The sequence below is a fragment of the Calypte anna genome, chromosome 5A (genome assembly GCF_003957555.1).
Source record: "Calypte anna isolate BGI_N300 chromosome 5A, bCalAnn1_v1.p, whole genome shotgun sequence".
Lineage (NCBI taxonomy): Eukaryota > Metazoa > Chordata > Aves > Apodiformes > Trochilidae > Calypte > Calypte anna.
This window is the reverse complement of record NC_044251.1, coordinates 29,240,818-29,262,142: the sequence shown is the minus strand read 5'-3', so window position 1 is coordinate 29,262,142 and position 21,325 is coordinate 29,240,818. Positions and strand designations below refer to the sequence as shown.

The window sequence follows — 21,325 nt, the reverse complement described above, 5'->3', positions numbered from 1 at the left end:
TTTGGCAATTTACTCCTCCCTGCCAAGCTACTGCAAATCTACCACTTTTCCCTTTTAACAAACTACAGTTTAACACCATTCTGATCATTACTTCCACTTCCTGTATCTACCACCATGCTTATTTAGAGAATATTAACTCATGATATTTCTTTTAAGCAGCACCTTATTTTGTCCTAGCAGAGAATTTGAGCTAAGTATGAATTAAGAGAACAAATCCATTTTGTACATTCATTTTGTTTGTAGAACAAAAAACAAAACAAAACCAGACAACTCTGGGATTGTGCTGTTTTTTATTGTGTTTTCAATGGAGAAATACATCATCTGTTTACAAAATAGCTCTTGAAAAATACAAGGAGTACAGATACTATAAAACAAAGCAAACTCCAGTCATGAGACACTACGTACATCATGCGAAAGCAACAGTCTGATCTCCAGGTTATGAAAACTAGAATTAAAAAGTCACTATACAGAAAGGTTCCAAGTTTCCAGCTTGGTAAAACTTGGGTGCAGTTACATGAAACGTTTAATAAAATGAAAAAGATTTTTCTGATGTGTAAACAAAATGACAAGACTAAATTTGTGCCTGGCAATTTCGATCTAAACTCCATAGCTACACAAAATACACAGACACCTTGTACACTTCAACTGTTAATATAACCTTCTTTGGGGGGTGGACAACAGCAGGCTGCACAGGGCAAGGAAAAGAGAAATATTGCATACTAGACATCTTAGACAAATGGCAAAAAAACCCCTTCAGTTACTGCACAGCCTAAGTAAAAGATAAGCTACACTCTGACTTTGGAGAATTAATTTAGAAGGATAAGGGGAAGAGTGTAAGTAATTTAATTTTAACATGAAAGATGCACATGTAATAGAATGGAACACAATGGGAGAAGGGAATTCATAAAACATGCTAATCAAAGTATGGGAAGTATGATTTGACATCCCACATATTTCAGATTTAAGAAATAGTAACATGAAGTTTATCTACATCTGGTATTACTGTTGGTATCCTTCATGTTCCTCAAATACTGCTGTTCTTTGCCATGAGAGATGCAGTTCTTTTAAATGAAAAAGTTGCTACTTTTTGATAGGACTACAAGAACAAAAAATAGGAGCAAGAGAACTTACAGATGTCAAGTGCTTACTAGAAATAGGATTTTTAAAAATTCAGTGTTGCTTAGTATGTAAAACTATTTCTGATGAGCCATCTAAAAATAAAAAGGTTAAAATTCTCAGGGAAAAATCTTTTGCCTTTATTTAAAATTTGAAGTTTTTAAATGCATACAGGACTTGTATGGAGTGTACAGAAATCATCTTATATTTAGTGATTCAAAGGCCATCAAAACAGGTGTTATATTTCACAGGCACACAATATTTACTTATACACTTTAGTCATGGGACAAATTTTTAAATTTGTGCCTACAGGCCACAAGGTATTATGATTAGAGGCAAGGGGGAACCCAAATGAATACACAGCTTTTTTTTATTTTGTGTAAATAACTGTTGTCCTATATGGTGCATACAAGATGCAATTAAAAAAACAAAAACCAAACCCAACATTAAATGCAAAAGCTTTTCCCAAGAAATAAAAGGATCAAAAAGGGAATAAGGTGTTTGATTAGCTCAAAGGAAAGTTTATCTGCTGTCTGATTGCTGATCTGTATGCACCTTAAAATAACCCCACAAATAAAAGTAGACCACATCCTAATCATGTCCCAACAATACCAAAACTTCCCAATTACTTCCTCAACTTATAACCTCAAGATTTGACATTTTAAAGGCTTACTGCTACTTGATGGCAGTTGAACTAGATCTACTATACACTTTGTTTTCAATGTATAGTAGATCATAAAATGTCATCCAATTTGCAGATTACTACTATTGAAGAGATTCTTCAATAAAATGAAAGTGTGTCAGCTGAAGAGCTAAAATTAGTCATAGTCCAATAAAAAAATACATAAAAGTGCATTTAAGGGATTCTTATGCCAGTTTTATCTCAATTTTGAAACAATGCATCAAACAAATTCAATCAGAATGTCAAATATGGCTACAAATAGTGTTCATGTTTTTTAAAGGCAGTAATCCTTTGAAATATTTAATGCAACTGTTGCTAACACATTAATTGTACTCCTGGCTTCACATACTAACCTGGACTTCCAACCAAGTGGTGATTTTAGCCCAGAAAGGGAAGTGCACAAAAATACCTAAATCCATTTGCAATTACGTTCTAGTCTTGCACCCTCCGTTCTCCTTTTTTTTTCTAGCATTAGAAGACAACAGGTTGAGTTGGCAGATACTGTTTATGGACCCCTGAGGTTGGTTTTACCGGTTCAGTCTCAATTTTATCGAATTCTTGATAACAGGAATAGGATTTGCAGGGAGAGCAGGGATATCCGAAAGGTCTGTACTGGGTGTTTTCTGTAAGGAAAAGAAGTTTGGCTGTATTTAACTCTGCAAACATCAAAAGAAGAACATTGTAGTAATTGGCAGCAACTTTCAAAAATAAGATCTTTGGAAGAGTTTTTAGGAATGTACCAAGGATCATTACAAATTCAAAATATAGAAGCAGATATTTACTTTGCCTACACAGACCATACTAAGGAAAACTTGTTCAAGAGTCTCTTTCAAAGTTTACATCCCTTTTTTCAACAAATGCAAGAAATTATGCAGATAAAGATGAGTCTACTAATTAATTATAATAAAACATAATATCCACATAACAAGGGTGCTCAATTGGTGACACCTATGAAGTGATCTACACGTTCGGTATTCAAAAAATCCTTTGAGCAATTCAGAGTTAAGCCTCAGCTCTCATGGATTAATGATAAAAAACTGGCCAAATACAACGTATGTGTCTGCATACATCCACGTTTTGGAGTGTTTGAAAGCTCTTTACAGTAAAATTTCCAGCTTTTCATATGGGTTTAGTTTTACATGAAAAAGGTTCAGTGCTGCATACATAAGTGGGTTAAGAATTCCCAGGTGAAATTAAGAATTTCACCTTGAAAATAATCTGAATGCTTTTTTCTCACTGAAGACTTAAAATCCCTTTCAGCAAAATTAAAGCCAAATAAAGGAAAACACAGAAAAGGGACATTCTCAAGATTAAGTGTGATTCATTAATTTCTGAAATACTTAACAAGCTTCTACTATTGGATTGCTGGGGTTTTCTTTAATTATTTCTCTTTCACTGCAGCAAGTTATTTGCCATCTCAATAATCCAGTTATTATCCATTACTTGCCCTGATTTATCAGAAAATATTTTCCCATGTTATAAATGTTCAAAATGGATATTAGGTATATTTGATGCATGGGAAAAACTGCATTAAAGTGACTGCTCTTAACTATTGTTTTATTAAAAAGAAATTAATCAAGTTAATGCTGACTGATGTAGTAGCAAAGCACAATGCAGAGAGGACTGAGGGCAGAATAGCTTTGATTTCCCATCTCTGCACTGCCCCCAGTAGCACACATTTGGTGTTTGGTGCTGACCTAGGATTTAATGTTTGTTTTCTGCAACATGAGCAGTGTTTTAAACAAAGCCAACGAGAACAGCAGAAGAGGCCCACCTTTTTTTTGCAGTTTCCAGATAACTTTTGCTGAAGTAACAACTACACAATTTGTAAAATCTACAAAAAGCTTTTAAAATCATCCCTCAACAATAGGTTAAACAAACTTGGTGTATCAAACAATCTAAAAATTTCCCTGAAGCAGTTTGGAGTGCCCATGTAACATCTACAATTTTTGCCAAATAATTCTGGTATTTTATTCAGTACTGCTCATACAGTTAAAAAAAATGTGATAAGAAACACCACTATTACTACTGCAATGTATCTCCATTTTCAATCAACACATTTACTACACATCATTTAATGAGTAAAGAGTACGTAAAACGTTTGATAGTGGAGCTTTAGTAAGCAGAGCACTAAGAGAAGTTTAAAAATGCTAGTAAAGACAAAGATGTGTTTCTTCGAACATTGTTACTATATTAGGAACAAAAATTTAGGTGAATGCCTCAGAATTCGGAATTCCTAACTTAATGTCTATTTTTCCAATGCTTCCTACACTTACTATACCTGGAGTGAAGCAATATAACTGGCTAATTAAATATAAGACTGCAGCTTCTTTGCCTCTCATACCAAGTAACAGAATCTGAAGTGAAATTTCAGACATGATCAACTGCTACTAGGACACCTCTGAGGAAAAGCTATTTAAAGCATTTGTTTCCTTGTTAGAAAGGATTATTCTGTAATGTGCAAAGCACAAAGGAATAAACTGAGCCCCTTACTTTGAAGGCACAATTCAGAAGAGCGAATCCAGCTTCGGTCACTTTGTATGGCAAGCCATACATGTTTAGCTACAATGCACATTCAATAAGATCAATGATCATCTAAAATACAAAAATTGTGACAGTAACAAGCAGCTTTCCATACAATGGATTTATACTAAAAAGTATACATTTATTTTTATCAGCTGGACTACTTTTAATTTCAATGTTTTCACCACACATTAACACACACAAAGAGGTGGTGTTTTTTGAAACATTACCTGAGGAGCTTGCAGAGAAGTTGTTTGAAGAGTTTCTGTTTGAGAATTAACATTCACCTCTGTCTCATGCTGCTCCTAAAAATCGAAAGTATCAACAGTTACAATGTTTCCAATTATAGAAGTTATAAATGCAGTACCTATTAACCACAATGCTTTTAGTTTTGCTACATTAACACAAGCTACATCACTTCTCAGTTGCCACTTGTTTAACCACTGAATACCTTTTATACAGAAACCTACAGGATTCAAATTTTTAGATGAAAAAAAGTGTAGTATCAATGAAGATCATGTGAAAAGCTACTGAATTTGTTGCAAATTTAACTGATTTCCCTCTCCTTTTGTTCTTCTGACACAGAAGTTTTCCTGCTGCTTTAATGGGTGAATCAGCTTTCTGGATGAACAGATGAATGTCTGAGACAGTTTTTCAGGTAAAAGACTCGGATTGCACAGGTAAAGCAAGACAGTAGCACATTCTTTTTAATAAAAACCCAGACTATTAAAAGTGTACTGTAGAGAACCAAGATAAACCAGGTGCCTCAAGTTGCCAATGAGTGGGTGTGAGTCCACCTGTGCCTGGTTAGGACAGGCCCCTACTGGGCATTAGCAAGACCAGGGGCCAATAAAGGTGGGACACACACCCACACAAAGCTCAGCTCACTCCGGTGCAAGGCAATGGAGAAGCCAGCAGCTTGTCGAGCCTCAGGAGCAAGAAAGGCTCTTTCCGCAACAGTGTACTGTTTAGTAAACTATGCTAATTAAAGACGTTAATTCTTCCATTTCCTTCCATGCATATTAAGGGCATAAAATTTAGAGCACACTTACAATAAAAGCTAACAGGATTACCTATGTCTATTATAATCATCTGTATCCAGAGCACCTATTTTCAAAGTAGGATTAAATGCTTACAGGCCTTTCTGACTTCACCTGTCATGAGTTCTCTGAGACTATGTAAACTATGGACCAAACTACTTAAACATTATAGTAATATTTTAATTTCTCAGGATACTATGCAGAGTATTCCAAAGACAACAGAACATGCCTTATAAAAACTGTATGCTCAAGTGGAGAGCTGATATCACAAGGCTAAAGACGGGCTGTCATTCTTTCTGTTCATTAATAAGTGGAAATACTGTCTGCTACACACAGCAGGGGTATGCTTGAATCTCTGGAAGTCCCCAGAATGTATGGTGAACTTCATGTAACAAATTCCACTATCAGAAAAGATTTATCATGATTTGGTTATTTTTTTTACTCTAAAAAGTGAAAAAGGTGGCATCTGGCATTCAGATTCTCAGCTCCATGTGCAAAAATCCCAATGGAATACATAGAATAACTTTTCTTCAACTAACTCACATACATCAAGTTTGGGATGCAGGCAAAGCAAGGCATATGCACACCTGCCTGATACAAATAAATTGAAACAAATGTAATAATTTATTTTTTTCACTATGCGTAACACTGTGTGACAGCAAAGAAATTGCTGTCCTATGTAACCCAGACTCAGGCTCATCTTAGCCTAGCAGCAAGTCATGTACTGCTATTCATTAATATTGACTTATACATTGAAAAATAACATTATTTTGGTATCTTTATTGGAGAGTCTACACTCAGAAATTTCTATGGGGAAACAGCCTTTTTTACAAGAATATTCCTGATTATTTACACAAAATTATATGATCTAGGTATAGATACCTTAGTTTCCATTTTTTCATGTTCATTCAAATCTAAGCAGCTAGTATCTTCTATTATTTCATCCTGCTGAAATGCAAAAGAAAAAACACAGAAACTATTAAAAAATCATAAAAACTTTTAAACAATGAAAAATATGAAGGCAGAATTAGTTTTAAGATTTAACGTTACACCCCAACAAAATAATGCTTTCAAAACATTAATTTAGAATCTAAGCTGTTGTGCTAATGTAGTAGATATCACATAACAAGTATCTGCAAAATTTAAAAAAGCACTAGCAACTAAGCAAGCTGAATACTTAAAAGCAGCAATGCAACCCAAGTAGAAACATACACCACATTTAACAAAATACTTAAAACCTGGAGCCTGAGAATTAGCACTCTGCAGCTAAAATTACTATTCCAAGTTCTGGACATTGCTATGGTATGATCTCAAAATGACAAATACCTCTTCAATTTTCATTTTCTTGGGAGAATCTTCTTTATGAGGAGAAGATGTCCTTTTCACTGCTGTGACAGGGCTAGGCATTTTTGCTGCAACATTTCCTGAAGTTCTTGGTAATGGATTTAATATATACGCTGAGGAACCAATTCTAGAGATGGTAGGCTTTGGTGGTGGAGAAATGGCTGGTTGTGTGGCAGTTTGAGGAATGCTTTCATTGGAAGAACCTATGGATAAATAATGCAAAAAGCTTCAACAAGATGGGTTGACACAACCACTACAGCTCACCAGAGTTTAGTCTCAAGCTCATTTTGAAAAAGAATTCCTGCAGCAGATACAGAGCAGCCATGTCAGTTCTGCTTTATATAATAAACCTTGTTTAACAACAGTGTAGCCAGAGAGAGGTCTTTGCTAACACAGCTTTATTAATTCCTGGTACCCCAAGAAGTTTTGCTTGTTTTGTACTGCATTGCCAAACCTAATGCACCTGTGACTTATGATAAAAAACAGAACAGTAAAGATTCCACCATCCCACATGTCAAGAATGAAATAAGAAAAAGGCTCTATCAAAAAAAAGGAGTAAATGACTCTGCTAAATGAACATTTTCACAAAATGCCTTTATCTTTCAGTAAAAAGTCTTTAAAAAAAAATGGTGTATTAAGTGGAGTGTACTTTCTTACAGAAAATATGGAGGACAGTCAGCACACACAGTGGCATATATTTAAGACAGCAGTAAGGAATACATATTCTGCTTACATCTAAGTCTTTTTTATTCCTAGAATCAGCTCCATGAAGCACAAGGAGCAGAAACACAGGAGCACAGATTACAGACAGTTCAGAACCACTTGCTGGGTTTACTACAAAACAGAGATTAATAATACATACAAAAATTGCTCTTCCAGCTTCAGATAATTTTTCCTCATTTGGCCAACTGAACTACAGGCCTGCATCAGGTCATCAGAAAACTAATTGTGAAAGCTATTGTGAATGGCAAATATAAATCCCTAAGAAGTAAAGAATAAACAAACATCACAGCACAAAATATTCCATTATTTCCTGAATTTGTTACAGCTGTGCATCAAGATGTTACAGCATGTGTTTATAGTTGAGACCTCAAACTGGAAGAAAACTTTATAAAAGCTGAAAAAAAAAGCAACCAACCAAAAAACCCACAAATCAAATAAAAAAGAAGAAAATACTATGCCATTCTCCTTACCCCCTGAGCTTTCACTGGAATTTATTTGTGGCACAGTGACTTCAGAAGCCTGTATGTTGGTCACAGATGCTGCTGTTACAGCTGGCGCAGGACTGCTTCTGCTAAAAAGAGGAAAATGACAAATGCTGAACATTAGTAAAGCTATGGTGCTATATGATCTCCCTTTCATCATATGCATGGCCAGGAACCATAGCTGACAGCATTCTACCTACATTACAGAGCAGAACTTATAATACTGTCACAGTGGGAAGTCAGAATGAGCACTGGCAATCTACTATCAAATTTGAGCAATAAAAGCTGTTTCAAATATTTCATTTGCATCACTTCAGAGACTATTTTTTAGACAACTAGGATACTGCATATAAGAAATGAAAAAAGATTAAGGCAATGTCTCTTCAAGTAAGTTACAGAGGAAAACATGGCAACTACTTTCCAGAAGGATGGAACAAAAGCAATGCAGAAGAACAGGAAGCTTGTTTCCAATCTACACACACCATTCATGAATATGACTTCAGTTTGGACTCCCCAAGCAAGAGTCTGGGATTTCACGACAAAAAAATTGGTCATTTTCGAGAAACATGGAAGCAGAATTTGTCAAAAATCAACACAGGAAAATTTCTGCTTCAAGAGTGACACCCCAGATAACACACACTTGTTTAAATAGCATGGTCAGTGGCATTAGCTTTTGGAAATCATTTACCAAGGAAGACTGACTGAAAGAGCTCTTGTCAAAAGGAGGAAGTTTAGTGAATTTAAAGTATTTTTCCTTCACAACATCCTACAGTACACACCTAATACTACATAACTGTAGGAAACTGACATTAACTTCTCTGTGTATCAGACACGAGACTCTTGAAAGAAGACAGCAGAATACCATTTACTTGGGCAAATTGAAGTTTAGTATAAGACTCAATACAGAAAGTTAAGATTAATCTAAGCATCACACACACTTTGAAAACACAATGGAAATTAATGTTCTTAAACTTGATGTGCATAGGTATCATCACTAATAGCAGTAGCACTACAGATCTCCCAGACAGAAAGCCTAAACTTCTCTGCTGTCCCCCACTTTGATCCAAAACTCTCTTCCTCACTCTCACACCTCCATTTCTTGCCCACTACCTCTAACAGCCTCCTACTGCCCTGCCCCCAAGTTTTCATATCATCTTGTTGTTCTAAGCATCTTTACCCAACTTTATACTTCCCTTTTTGAAGTCCAACACCATGATCCCTATCCCCAAAATTTAGCCCTTCTCTAGTGCTGAAATGGAAATAGGAATGTCTGCAAGCTCCAGTTTGGAACATTCACAGAGCTTGATAACTGTAGTATCTCATACATGCTGTATTAGTTCTGCTTTTAACATAAGTAGTTCAGGAACAGAGAGCAGCAACAAGACTGAAAGTCATCATTACCCCTGAGAACTTCCAGAACTGTTCAATGGACTCGTCTTCATAGCACTGGTAGGCGAAGGCACAGACGTGCTGTTATCACTGTCCATAGACAAGTCTAGGCTGCTGTCATTCAGAGCTGTCAACCTGATCCCTTCTGTTGAATGCTGCAATCCACAAGACAAAATTATTCAATGAAGATTCAAATTATGTAATATTTAAGTTATGTAAAACATTAGCTGTTATATTTGTGAAGAAAGCATAAACTTTCCACAATAAACTAAGCATGTATGCATGCCTTAACTCAGTTAAATCTTGTTTTTTTTTAAAAAAAAAACCTTAAACTACAAGTATTTAAAAATCCAAAATATAAACAGACAATTTGCAAATCCTTATGCATGTAAACAATCCACTATCCTGTCAATACAAGTATTTACATTTTCAGGATCACAATTCACTTACAGATGTTAACTGTAACAATTGTATCTACTGATTGTCACCTTTGTTTCAAGTTTTTGTGCGTTTATAGATACTACTCCAAAGTAATACTGATGTACACCAAAACCAGTAAAGGACAGCCTTTCCTGACAATACTACTTAGAGGTACATAACTTAATATTTACACTGTCCTCTGAAAAGTATTACAGACATATTTACACATGGTTTCAATACCAGATATTCTGTTCTTTAAAAACACAGTTAATACAAAAGAGCTATAGTTATAAAGCATGTTATTCAGACATATCTAAACCACTATGAAACACTGCTTTGGTTAACCTCAAAAACAAGCAAACTTTTATTGCTCTCAGATTAAGTTAACACAAAGAAGCAGATATTTTGAAATACAGACTAAATTGTTAAATTCCATGTTTCACTGCCTTCTTCCTGCCCCCACTGAAAGTAAATTGAACACTACAGCTTGCTTAAAAATTTTGGTACCATTTTCATGTATGGACACACAGATAAGTTACATATTGAGGAAGAAAATAACCCTGGCTGATCAATGTGCAACTTTCTGATGTCTAAGCTGCAATTTACATCTACTTTTAAATAAAAGAGCATACAATACCAGAAGCTGCCAAGCTGCAGGCAGAAAAATATTTTCCTTCAAATTATCCTCAAAGTTTTAAGCCTCAGTTACAGCAACAGTCTTACATACTAAAAGGCAGCATCAAGTTCAACATTCTACTCTGCTCATAGTTGATGACTTCATTTTTACATTTAGGAGACTTACAAAAAAAAAAAATCTAAGTATTAACAACTTAAAAGGAAAAACTAAGAATTAGTTTACTGACTGTTCTATTGGTATTGTTACAAGTGCTTCCTATACATTACCTGCATGTTAAAATAGCAAGAGTTCTTTAAAACCTAATTACTTTGTTCTAAATCTGTTTAGTTTAGGAAGGCCAACAAAATACATTATTTCAGACAGATTTGAAGACACTATCCATGCTGTTGATGTTCTGGGAAATCTAGTATTACATTTAGTGCATCTAGTAAAGATGCTACAAGTCAAATGAGATCACATTGCTTATACAGGTACAACTAAGCTTTCAAAATGGTATTTTAGTTCTTTGACTAGTAAATCTAGAAACCTGAGAAATCATTTCTCAATGTCATTTTTATTGCTCTCAAATATTAGAGTGAAGTTTACCTTCTTCTTTTTCTGAAGCACGTGATTAGGTAGAAGTTGGTGAAGTTGCTTGCGCTTCACATGCCTTGCAGCAATCTTCATATCCATCTCAAACATCTTGCTGTTTATTGCTTGCCTATAAACTACACAATTAGAATAACATTAAGACATATTAAAGCATTTTGCTAAGGCCACTTACTTGCCCAGGCAGAAGCAATTTGCATTTTGGAACATTTATTGTCCTCAAGAACAAGCATAGCATTTCCCTGTTATGGAGGAAGAAAGTTAACTGCCCACTGTGCCACCACCAATAGTACTAACACTAAAAATTACAGGTGACATGTTTTCCAACAAAAATATCTCAGAAGCATGCAGTTCCCTAAACTATAGCATTAACAAGTTTTAACAGTAACAGCTCTGAAGTAAATTCTTCATTTCTTCATTCTAATCTCAAAGGGACTAGAGCCAGAAGTACAATTTCCTCATAAGAATTACAATATTCACATAAAACTATCTTCTTCACAATTGATTCAGCTTTTATTTCGCAAATCCTACAACAAATGGTTTCTATTAAGATGCTGAAATGTTTGTGTGCCAGCTAATAAATTACAGATTATTCTAGCAATGCAGATACTACTACATACAAACTTATGTTTGGTTTGTGGGGTTTTGGGTTTTGTTTTTTTGGGGTTTTTTTTTGTTTTGTTTTGTTTTGTTGTTGTTGTTGTTTTTTTTTTGTTTGTTTTTTGTTGGGCTGGTTTTCTGTTTTATAATTATGCCTTCTATAATGAGTTACTTCTCTTCAACTTCCAACATTTACTTCTAGGAGGTCAGTATCTTTACTGCTCATAAAGGAACTAAAATGAAACCCACCAGCTAGGGTTCAAGTACAGCCAGGTAAAAATGAAAAATCTGTTGTTCTTTAAAACTAATGTTCTACACAATGTTGAACAAAGCTGTGGAAGATGTAGGAATAAAAAAAGTGCTCAGTACATTTTCAATTAAAAAAAACACTGAAGAGCTATCTCCCTTTTTTACTGTTTATTCCAAAAATGTTATGGAATCTCAGTCAACAGGCTGTGAACAATTAAAAAGCTGTTAAGAGACAGATACACAAAGGGTTCAACGAATACTGCATATACTAAAGAGCCTGTTACAAAAATTCTCATGACTGAAATAGCTCATAAAGACTCTGTAAAGATTATACAAGTTACACCCAAGATGGAAGCATGATTGGGAAAGCCAGACAGGTTAAAGCATCCTGACATTAGGTCACACCAAAATTTCAATATAAGGAAAAGCTAGCCCACTCTTCATGGCTCTTTTCCTCCTCATTAAAAAGCAAGTTATTCCGTAATTTAACTCCTTAGAATGCTTCAGTTTTGATAAAATCTTAAGATCTGTTCCAAAGGAAAAACAGCAGGTTTTGGGATGGATTAAGAAGAATGAAAACAGACCCACATTTATTTGAGATGACCAGGAAACACAACACACAAACAGAAATTGTTTGTTAGTTGGTTACCTCTGGAAATGTATTTACAAATTGAAGAGGAAACTATGCATCATAGTCTAGAATGATTTTGATTAAATGCTGCTTCATTTAAAAGTGCATAAATTTAGAGAAATTTCAGTTTTAACATAGTACAAGTAAATAACGTTCAAAATCATAAATCCAAGTTTTACAATTTTCATACCAAAAATCTGACAAGTACACCATTGAAATATCTGTTTATTAAAAGACCTTAGAAAGTGTAATGCATAGATCACTTCACTCCTTCAAAGCAGCAAAGCTATTATACCTTTTGTCAATTCTCAAAAATTAAGATGATGTGTCTATAGTATCACCTTTACTGGTTATAATCAAAAGGAATATTCCATTTCTCTTAATAAAAATCCTTTTGACTGAAAAATATATAAACTTTCTGTCACACACACACACACACCCTGTAGCTATGTATGGCAATTTTCAAATGTAGGCAAGATTTAAATATACATATATGTATATTTTATTCACTCATGCACCCACACTGGGCGGGGGAGGAAAGGGGAGATGGAAAATTTCCTCGCATTCAGTTTTACTGCATCCCAGAAATCCAGATTTCAAAGCCTGGACTGCATTAGGTAGCACTTGAACCCATTCTTTAAACTCTAAAAGCATGTACTTGGAGGCTTAACTGTCATTTGTTTAATGAAGATATTGCAAATTGGTTAGACAAGCCTATCAAGGATACAGCTGTACTGATGTAAACTCCAGTGGTCACTAATTCTTTGCTTACAAATTTCTTAGATGTTCCAAATTGTATTTGTGAAACAAAAGGTAAACATCAGAAACTCAAAAAGGGTTCTTGCACTGGGTGTTGGACATGGTAGTAAAAGTTATTGAATCAAATATCTAGTATGAAACACCATGGAAAAAAAGCCATTTTGTTCTAGAGTCTACTTGATACTCAGCTTTAAGACACTGATATATTTAGTTCCAGCAAGTAATAAAAATATTTGAACTATAGACATAATGTTAAAAGTGAGGGTAGCCTCGGTAGCTCATATCCAATACCAATATTCCATTTTTAGGAAAGTCTGAAAGATTTGTATGCATTTTAATCAGTTTTTAATTAAAACAAACAGAAAGCAATGAGTCTGAAGTGTCGGGAAGCATTAACATTCCCCATCTGAATCCTTCTACTCCATGTCTAGACAGAATTCTACTGCTGAAACAGACTAAGATGTGAACAAAGACAGTAAATTCAACAACATACCAGAACATGTAGAAAGCAAAACTCACCTGTGTCTGTAAAGGACTGAATATCGTAGGTCAGATCAACACTTAAATTTTCAGAATTTTCCGTTTTCTTAAACACCAACCCAATCACCCACATAGTACGATATTCTTCCCTGTAAATTTTTATGGCAAACAGTCATATAATACTGGCAGAAACACTGAGTGATCTATTAAGTTATCTGCTGCAATAGAAAATATCTGTACATTTTAGCTATGATTAAAATTAAAAACAGGTCATGAAACTCTGACAAATCTACATCCAGTAAACATAATTATGATTATTAGTAGATTATTTCATTCAACTGTGTTTCTGTATAGATTTTCTCAATATTAGGACTTACAACTAGCCACCACAGTTGTAAAAGAAATAGGTCTGAAAGGAGATGACAAATTTCCAGCACGTGACCTTGAAAGTATTTAGAATCTATATCCTAAGCAGCTTCCATTTTTCCATCTAGACTTGTCTTCAACTCTCATTTCTTAGCTGTAACTGACCAAACAGTGCAGTTTTCTGGTAAGAGCCCCCCTTTGACAGCTCATCTTCACACAGTATACATGGAAGATAAACTATTGTATTTTCTTACAGAACATAAGTGTTTTACTTCTACAGCACCTCAAGACATTTAAAGCTTTACATTCAAATGTCTTTTCCCTGTAAGACTATTTCAGAACAACCGTTTCCAATCAAAAAGTGAACAGATTTAGGTAGGCAGGGGAAAGAACATGCATTGTTTAAACGAGGAAAACCTTTCATAAAAGCACTGCTCACATAAAATCATCTGAAGTGTAACAGTTCATCACACCTGTGATTGTGCAGGCAATCAGAGCTGTATTAACCAACTACAACAGTGCTATAGAGGTACTGCCTTGTCCAGGTCTCTTGGAACATGCATGTAATTTCCATGTGTAACTTTATGAACAGCAGCACCATACTGTCACTTGAAGCAGCTGATAACTGAGAAAAAGGATGTGTGGAAGGTACGAGGCTTTTCTTATTTCAGGTGAAGATGAGTTTCTTCCCCGCTCCCACACTTGAGAGAAACATTTTTCCTTACAGCTTAATTACTACACAATCTAGAAATAAAGTAAAACCTTAAAAAGAGTTTTTAGCCCACACGCCTGCAATCACTGTTTTGAAGGGGGGGAGGAGGGGTGGAGGGGGTGGCAAATAGGGGAAGGATTAAAAAAAAAAAATTCTAAATAATCTGAAGTGCTGGCATTATCTCCAGTTTCTAAATTCCAATGAATTCTAATATTAGCCATTATAAATTTTAAACCATATGCACCTCATTTGCTAAATTTTGTAACTTTAAATGTACTTAGTTACTAAAGATTCCAGTTCTACTATGCCTGATATTCTACCCAATCCTCAGCGCTGCCATAACCAAAAGTGTCTTGCCAAATGATGCTAGATTCCCAAACAACAGTAGCTAACAGGGATTTTTGGTAAGAAATTATGCCATTAACACAGTTATTAGCAAAACACATTCTCTCCTTAAAATTATTTTCTTAAGAAATACTCCTATTCAGAATAAAGTATATCCAATTTCACAAACAGTACTCGAGAAGAGCTTGAAACTCTTTGCCTTTATATGCCATCATTAAAAATTACTCTATTTAAGATTTTACAAAAATGCTACTTTATTTACTGATGAATTAGTATTTTAGACAAGTTAGCTCCTCACCATCCCATGAAAAAATTTTTTCTTACTTGTCAGGATTCTCCTTGGGTGCTGGGAATGACTGTGGATTCACATGAGCCAGTGTAATGAATTCATTCTTCTCCAGGTTTCCAACTAGAATACGGATTTTTGATTCCACCAAGCCCACCCTGCATAGATGTCATTTATTAGCAAACTCATTCATATGAAATAAATAACTTCATATATCAGAATAAAATCCCCACCATTCTCCTTACACTATTATTTGAGACTACAAATTAACTAGTGGACTATACATGACAAATTCACTTCAGTAAACAAGCTGAACACGTTACAAAAACTAATGCAAAGGAAGTCTAAGAATGCTCTGAAGCTCTCATTATGGCTTGATTTTACAAATGGAATCAAACAGGACATTACACATCAGTAGAAGGCAGTCAGCAAGAAACTCCCACATACTTCATTTTTCTTTTGGCTTCTGTTGTGGTTTGAATGTTAAACCATGACAGCTTCAGATGATGAATTTTAAAGATGAAAATTTCTCAATACTTGACAATAAACTTTTTTTAATAAAAGAATCCAAAAACACAGCAAAGAAGCAGTTCTGTTCTGAGAAAAAGTATCTCTAAACATTGACAACATGCTGCCTCACAGTGCTTATTTTAAAAGTGCGTAAGTTTAAGAAAATAAGATTTATAATGAATCTGACAGTGCAGTAAAGAAACAAAATTCAAGCAGTATCCTTAACTCCCTTGTCTTTTTACTGTTTTTCAGAAATGTACCATCTTCATCCATTTAATTTCAAACTCTTAATGCTCCACCTTGTTTCATTAAAAAGTATGCTAGATATTCCCTTATGTCCAAAGCTGACAGGTTTTGGAGGTTTTGTTTTTCTCTTAAATAGCAAGCATTTTACTCACCATTCTAGTCGCTGCTTTTCTGTCGGTGCACTTGCTAGAAGCACAATATAATGCCTTTGGAGATAAAGACAACATGCTATTCTATTTATATTTCTAAAACTAAACATTCAAACCTTAATATTAAAACTTTGCTATACATTCTACATTGCAAACTGGCTTAAGTATATACCTCATTATAAAATTAAGTACTGTTAAGTACAAAAAGGGACTGTTTCCCAGGAGTGTGACTAATGACAGATTTTAGGGACACTTGCAACTACACATCAATACCAGCAACCTCAATAAAAGGCTGGGAACATAGTACTAGTCGAAGAACAGAACAGAATTTTCAGTACCTGAGATCAGAGTTTAACTGACTACTAGAGACTCCGTGCAAGTAAAAACAATTGTACACAACCATCCATACTTAGACCAGTATTCTTAGTCACAGTATTATTTTTCAATAGTTAGGAGAGTGGTTAGCATGTATTCATTTGTTTGAAGTCAAAAATAACACTGTGTGGCTTAAAAGAATTTTTAGATCTGCATTTTAGAATTGTCTGAAGACTTATCTGAAACTTCACAAGGAATGTTTCCTCTAATTCTTAAGTTCTCAATTATATTCCAGGATAATCAGTATCTATCCACTGTAAGTAAATTTCAAACAGTATGTAACACAAGAATGGTATTTTAAACAAAGAAGCCCAAGGACGGTGGAATGGAAGATGCCTACTTGTCAGCTGATGAGGGAACATTACACGTATACAATCACATTTTTCAGAATTTTAGCTGGGAACTCTATTGTAACATAGTACATCCAACTTGGCATTACTTTATATTGATATGGCATACTTAGGTACCTTCACAGTAGGATTTAAACAGTGCGAATATGAGGAATCAGACCCTAGTATATATACCTCATAAAAGGAAATGGAAGGTCAATTATGGTGAAACTATAAGCTCTCAATACGTTACTAGTAAATCAACAGTAAATCAAAATCAACAAATAAAATTCATAACTATTTGTTTCTTAACTCATCTTTAAGTGACAAGAGGAAAAAAAAACTGAATTCAAGCAGCAAATGTCAATAAAATTAAGAGTACTGGAAAAGAGATTAGGAGAAACTTCTTCCCTTCTGAACAGGGGATTTTACTGAATTTTTTTGCATTTGGCATTATCAACTGCCTCATACAAAAGTGGTATGAACTTTTTCCTGTTATCTTATTGCAATTTTAATTACTTGTAGGACATCATGACTCAATCATTAACATTCCTAAAATATCTGAATTATTGTTTAGGAAAAAAAAAATTTAGAAGTATATTTTTTCCAGAGTTAAATCTCTCTGGGAACACATTTCTGCCAACTCAAGTGTAACTAAGCAACGATACAGAAACCTTAAATAAACCTACAAGAAGAGAATTAAGGGTCTTTTAACTCAAACTCTGTATGAGAAGTTAATTTCTAATATCAATTCCTTCTGAGAAGCGCTAGATAGGGCAACTATCATATTCAAGATTGCCACTTCATACCAACCACACACAGGAAAGACAATTAAGCTTTTCGCTGTTTTTAACCATACATGAACTGAGACAAATCCCAAATCTGCAAGTATCTGAAGAAACCCATTTTTTCAGTCCCTTATTAAAAGCAGCTCTTTGAAACAAAATTTCTGAAGAAAAACTAAAAATCATTTTAATTCTGCTATATAGAAGCCTCAACCAGCTGGCAGGCAGCTAGGAAAAAAAAAAAAAAAAACCCAACCAAAACTCAAGCTTTATTTGTGCAAGTAATTATCATAGTTAGCTATTTCTTCTCAGGTTGTGTTAGCTGTTAGCTGAAAAAGAAAAGGAAAAAATGCAATTTCTCCCTCCCCAGCACAAGAGAGTGCTAAGAGCAATTTATCACTGGAAATCTGCTATTGCCATTTTCAGTAAAACAAATAGCACAAGCTTTAAAAATTAAGCTATATTTGGGAGTCTTGAGGTCTCACTGCTAGAATTCTACAAAGAATTCTACCAGTTCCTCATTTATTTTATCACAAAGAATTGGTCTAATTCAGAAGTATCCATTACTTCATTATACAGAAAGAACTATTCTGAAGTTAACTTTCTACCTCTCAAAGGCAAGTTTTAGATGTAGGGCATTATTGTGAAGTAGGGTTTAGGCTTATTGGGTTGTTTTTTTTAGAAACCGGCACCATTTCTCTCCCATTGTCTTCTAATGGGGTCTATTATGTTTTCATAAAAATAACCTAATCTACATATACAGAATTGTCTTAAACCATTAATACCAGCTCCTGCAAAAAAAAAAAAACACTAAGTATTTTTAAGAATCATACTACTTTCTGAAAAAAAAAAAAAAAACAAACCACAAAATGATCATGTTCAATTTTTTTTTACTAAGCTGTCTGGGATTTACTTAAATTATCCAGTGCTTTAGCAGAGGCAAGTGTTCAAAGGACCTTTCAAAAAACATATCTTTGTATTTATTTCTTTAGCAGGGTATCTGTCTTTATAACCGAAACAATACACAAAACCTAGTGTTCTCTCTCATCACTGCAGTTTCCTCACAGTTTTAAGCTCTAGTAATTTCAGTCTCATTTAACACTTGATACTCATGTTACATCCACTTGAAATTATTCTCAATTTCCCTGTAAACTAGAGCAAGCGTATATTCTTCATCATTGCTTCCTCCCATCTGAAAAATTTAAACCTACATGAAGGGCAGATATTACACTTACTGTAACTCACTAACTTCAAATAGTTGTTGCAATTTTAAAAATAAGAAAAATAAAGAACAAACTAAAACAGATTTCCTCCTTTTTCTAATCTAGTCCTGTCATGCAGGTTACACAGCAGCCTAAAGATTTCCTTAGTCACACATCACTGAAATTCTTTTTATTTTAAAAACTGCTAACAAGTCAAAAAGTATTTACATTCAATATATGTTTAGCAATTAATTGACACTGAGAATGATACAGATTAGTAAGGCTGCGCTTTCAGGGAAGAAATGTTTTTAATGGCAAGTCTCAGAGCAAGAATCAGATCTTCTCAGCACTACATGCTGTTCTGAATTTCAGAAAGAATGGGTCAAGACAGCTGTAATTTAAAGAGGAGGAAAGTGTGAAAAGGGGAAAAAAATCCCAAAACATGGGAAGCTTTCAGATGGAGCTCTGACCAACAGATGCACATTTACTGCATACTGATGACTGCATGTAATAATATTTTGTAAAGATTAATAACCAGTGCTTTAAATTAACTTACTAAAGTAAACTTAAAAAAATCTTGGGTAACTTCAATTAAAGCAGGCTCTGTAATATCATAACAGTTTAAAAAATAAACTAATTAAGGCAAAGACCTTTTGTGCAAAAAATACAAAACCTGGGTATTTAATGTTGACAAGAGACGCTTTTATTGGCCATACTGATAAAGTGGCTAAAAGCTGATACATACAAAAAAATATTAAATGTGATTTGAGATAATACTAACTTTAAGTTTCCTATTTTTTCCTAGTCTGGAAAAAAATAAAAGGTACTATGGATCTTACTAGCAATCTCTTCAGCAGAAACTGATTTGCTGCATCCCACTTTTAACTTCAGAAAGTAACAATTTTGCTCTGCTCTTAAATGTTTTCCATCTTAATCTCCAAGGTACAACATAAAAGCCAACCAAATGTTTTAAAGCTTTTATCATGCAAAAGGTATAGAAACAAAACACAGACACATCATGAAGGTCATCAGTCTCTTTTAATGGGGGAACTGTATATTTCAATGTTGTTTAGATTAATACATTACCAACCAACCACCCAACACAGAAACCAGTGTAAAATATTTGATACTGATTCAAGAAAAATGGGTCTCCCATTTCAACTCAGGGCAAAGAAGATGTAGTCCGTATTTTAATAATCTGTATTTATTTAAAAAATACAACTTTCAGCAGGTCCAGATACATGTAACAAGCTTTTGCCCCACAAGCATATTACTAGAAACCCTAAAAATGTGAAGTGTGAAATTCAGTATTTCCCTCAGACACAATACAAAATTAGAGAAGCTAGGTGTGAAAGGGTATTAATGAAGAGCTGAAAGTCTTAAGCTTCAATGAAAAATAAAAATCTAGTAATAACTAGTACAACTGGCAGTTAGTCAACAATTGCAAAAATAGCTTTTATTTTCGTAGTAGACTGTTGACGATATTGACAAAATAAAACACATTTTCAAGTATGTATGCATCTTAAATATTGACCTTCAGAATTAATTCTTTCAATGTCTTGTTTCCTGGGAGGCAAGACCCATTTTTGGAATGCTGACACCACTAAAGAACATTTCTGTTAGTTAAGCCAGCTGATGCATCTTCAATTTTATGGGTAGCACACCAACCAGGTAGGTAACCGGTGATACTCTAAATATCTGGTCAGGGACTAACAGGTCTATGAAATACATGCTAAAGACAAAAAAGAACTATCTGAGGAAATGATAAATTTTCTGAAAGGACAATAGAGCATTCACTCACCCTCTATATAGAAAATCCTAAAAAATCATTTCAGAAGTCAAACATCTATTTTAAATCCTATGCTACAGAGAATCGCTAGATATTATAAACTGATAAAAAATTAAAATATTCTGCCATGCCATAAAATACATACTTGTACTTTTGAAAGAAGTTTGGAGCTTCAAAAAGTTTGGACCACTCTGCCTTACTCAGCAAAATTTCATCTGTGATAGCAAGACCTAAATTATAAAAAAACATTTAAGCTTTTTTATTTTAAATGGTTTAGTAGCCAGAGTAAAAACAGGTTATTAACTTAAGGTTACTACAAATTATTTCCCCCCTTCAAATTCAAAGGAATTCATCAACAAGTTTTATATTCCAGTCATACCTTACGTGGCCATTAGTAATGCAGTCATATTATAAACAACAATCTCAATAAAATAGGTTTAGAGATTTGGTTTTTTATTAGACCCAGCATTTCACACATTTTTGCTTCAGAGTATAACACAGCTCAAGATCAATTTAATCTTTTCTTTACACCAGAGTAACTACTCAGTCCAAAGAAGAGAGGAGGTTT

At 34.3% G+C, this 21,325-nt stretch overlaps 1 protein-coding gene across 8 annotated transcripts in view; it reads right to left on the bottom strand.

The window, feature by feature from the left end:
• Positions 1–273: 273 nt before the first annotated feature.
• PAPOLA (poly(A) polymerase alpha) overlaps positions 274–21,325 on the bottom strand; it is a 43,503-nt gene continuing 22,451 nt past the window's right edge. For 2 of the 8 annotated variants that reach the window (XM_030451617.1, XM_030451623.1), the window contains exons 12-23: positions 20,903–20,987; positions 16,281–16,334; positions 15,411–15,530; positions 13,703–13,812; positions 10,942–11,063; positions 9,312–9,454; positions 7,899–7,999; positions 6,688–6,908; positions 6,244–6,309; positions 4,552–4,626; positions 4,292–4,360; positions 274–2,421 (exon numbers count right to left, since the gene is read on the bottom strand). In XM_030451617.1, the coding sequence (XP_030307477.1) occupies positions 2,326–2,421; positions 4,292–4,360; positions 4,552–4,626; positions 6,244–6,309; positions 6,688–6,908; positions 7,899–7,999; positions 9,312–9,454; positions 10,942–11,063; positions 13,703–13,812; positions 15,411–15,530; positions 16,281–16,334; positions 20,903–20,987 (1,262 nt within the window). In that variant the 3' untranslated portion in view covers positions 274–2,325. Of the gene's footprint in view, positions 2,422–4,291; positions 4,394–4,551; positions 4,627–6,243; positions 6,310–6,687; positions 6,909–7,898; positions 8,000–9,311; positions 9,455–10,941; positions 11,064–13,702; positions 13,813–15,410; positions 15,531–16,280; positions 16,335–20,902; positions 20,988–21,325 lie in introns of those variants that run through there. The other 6 variants (XM_030451619.1, XM_030451618.1, XM_030451620.1 and 3 more) reach the window with 6 other exon arrangements.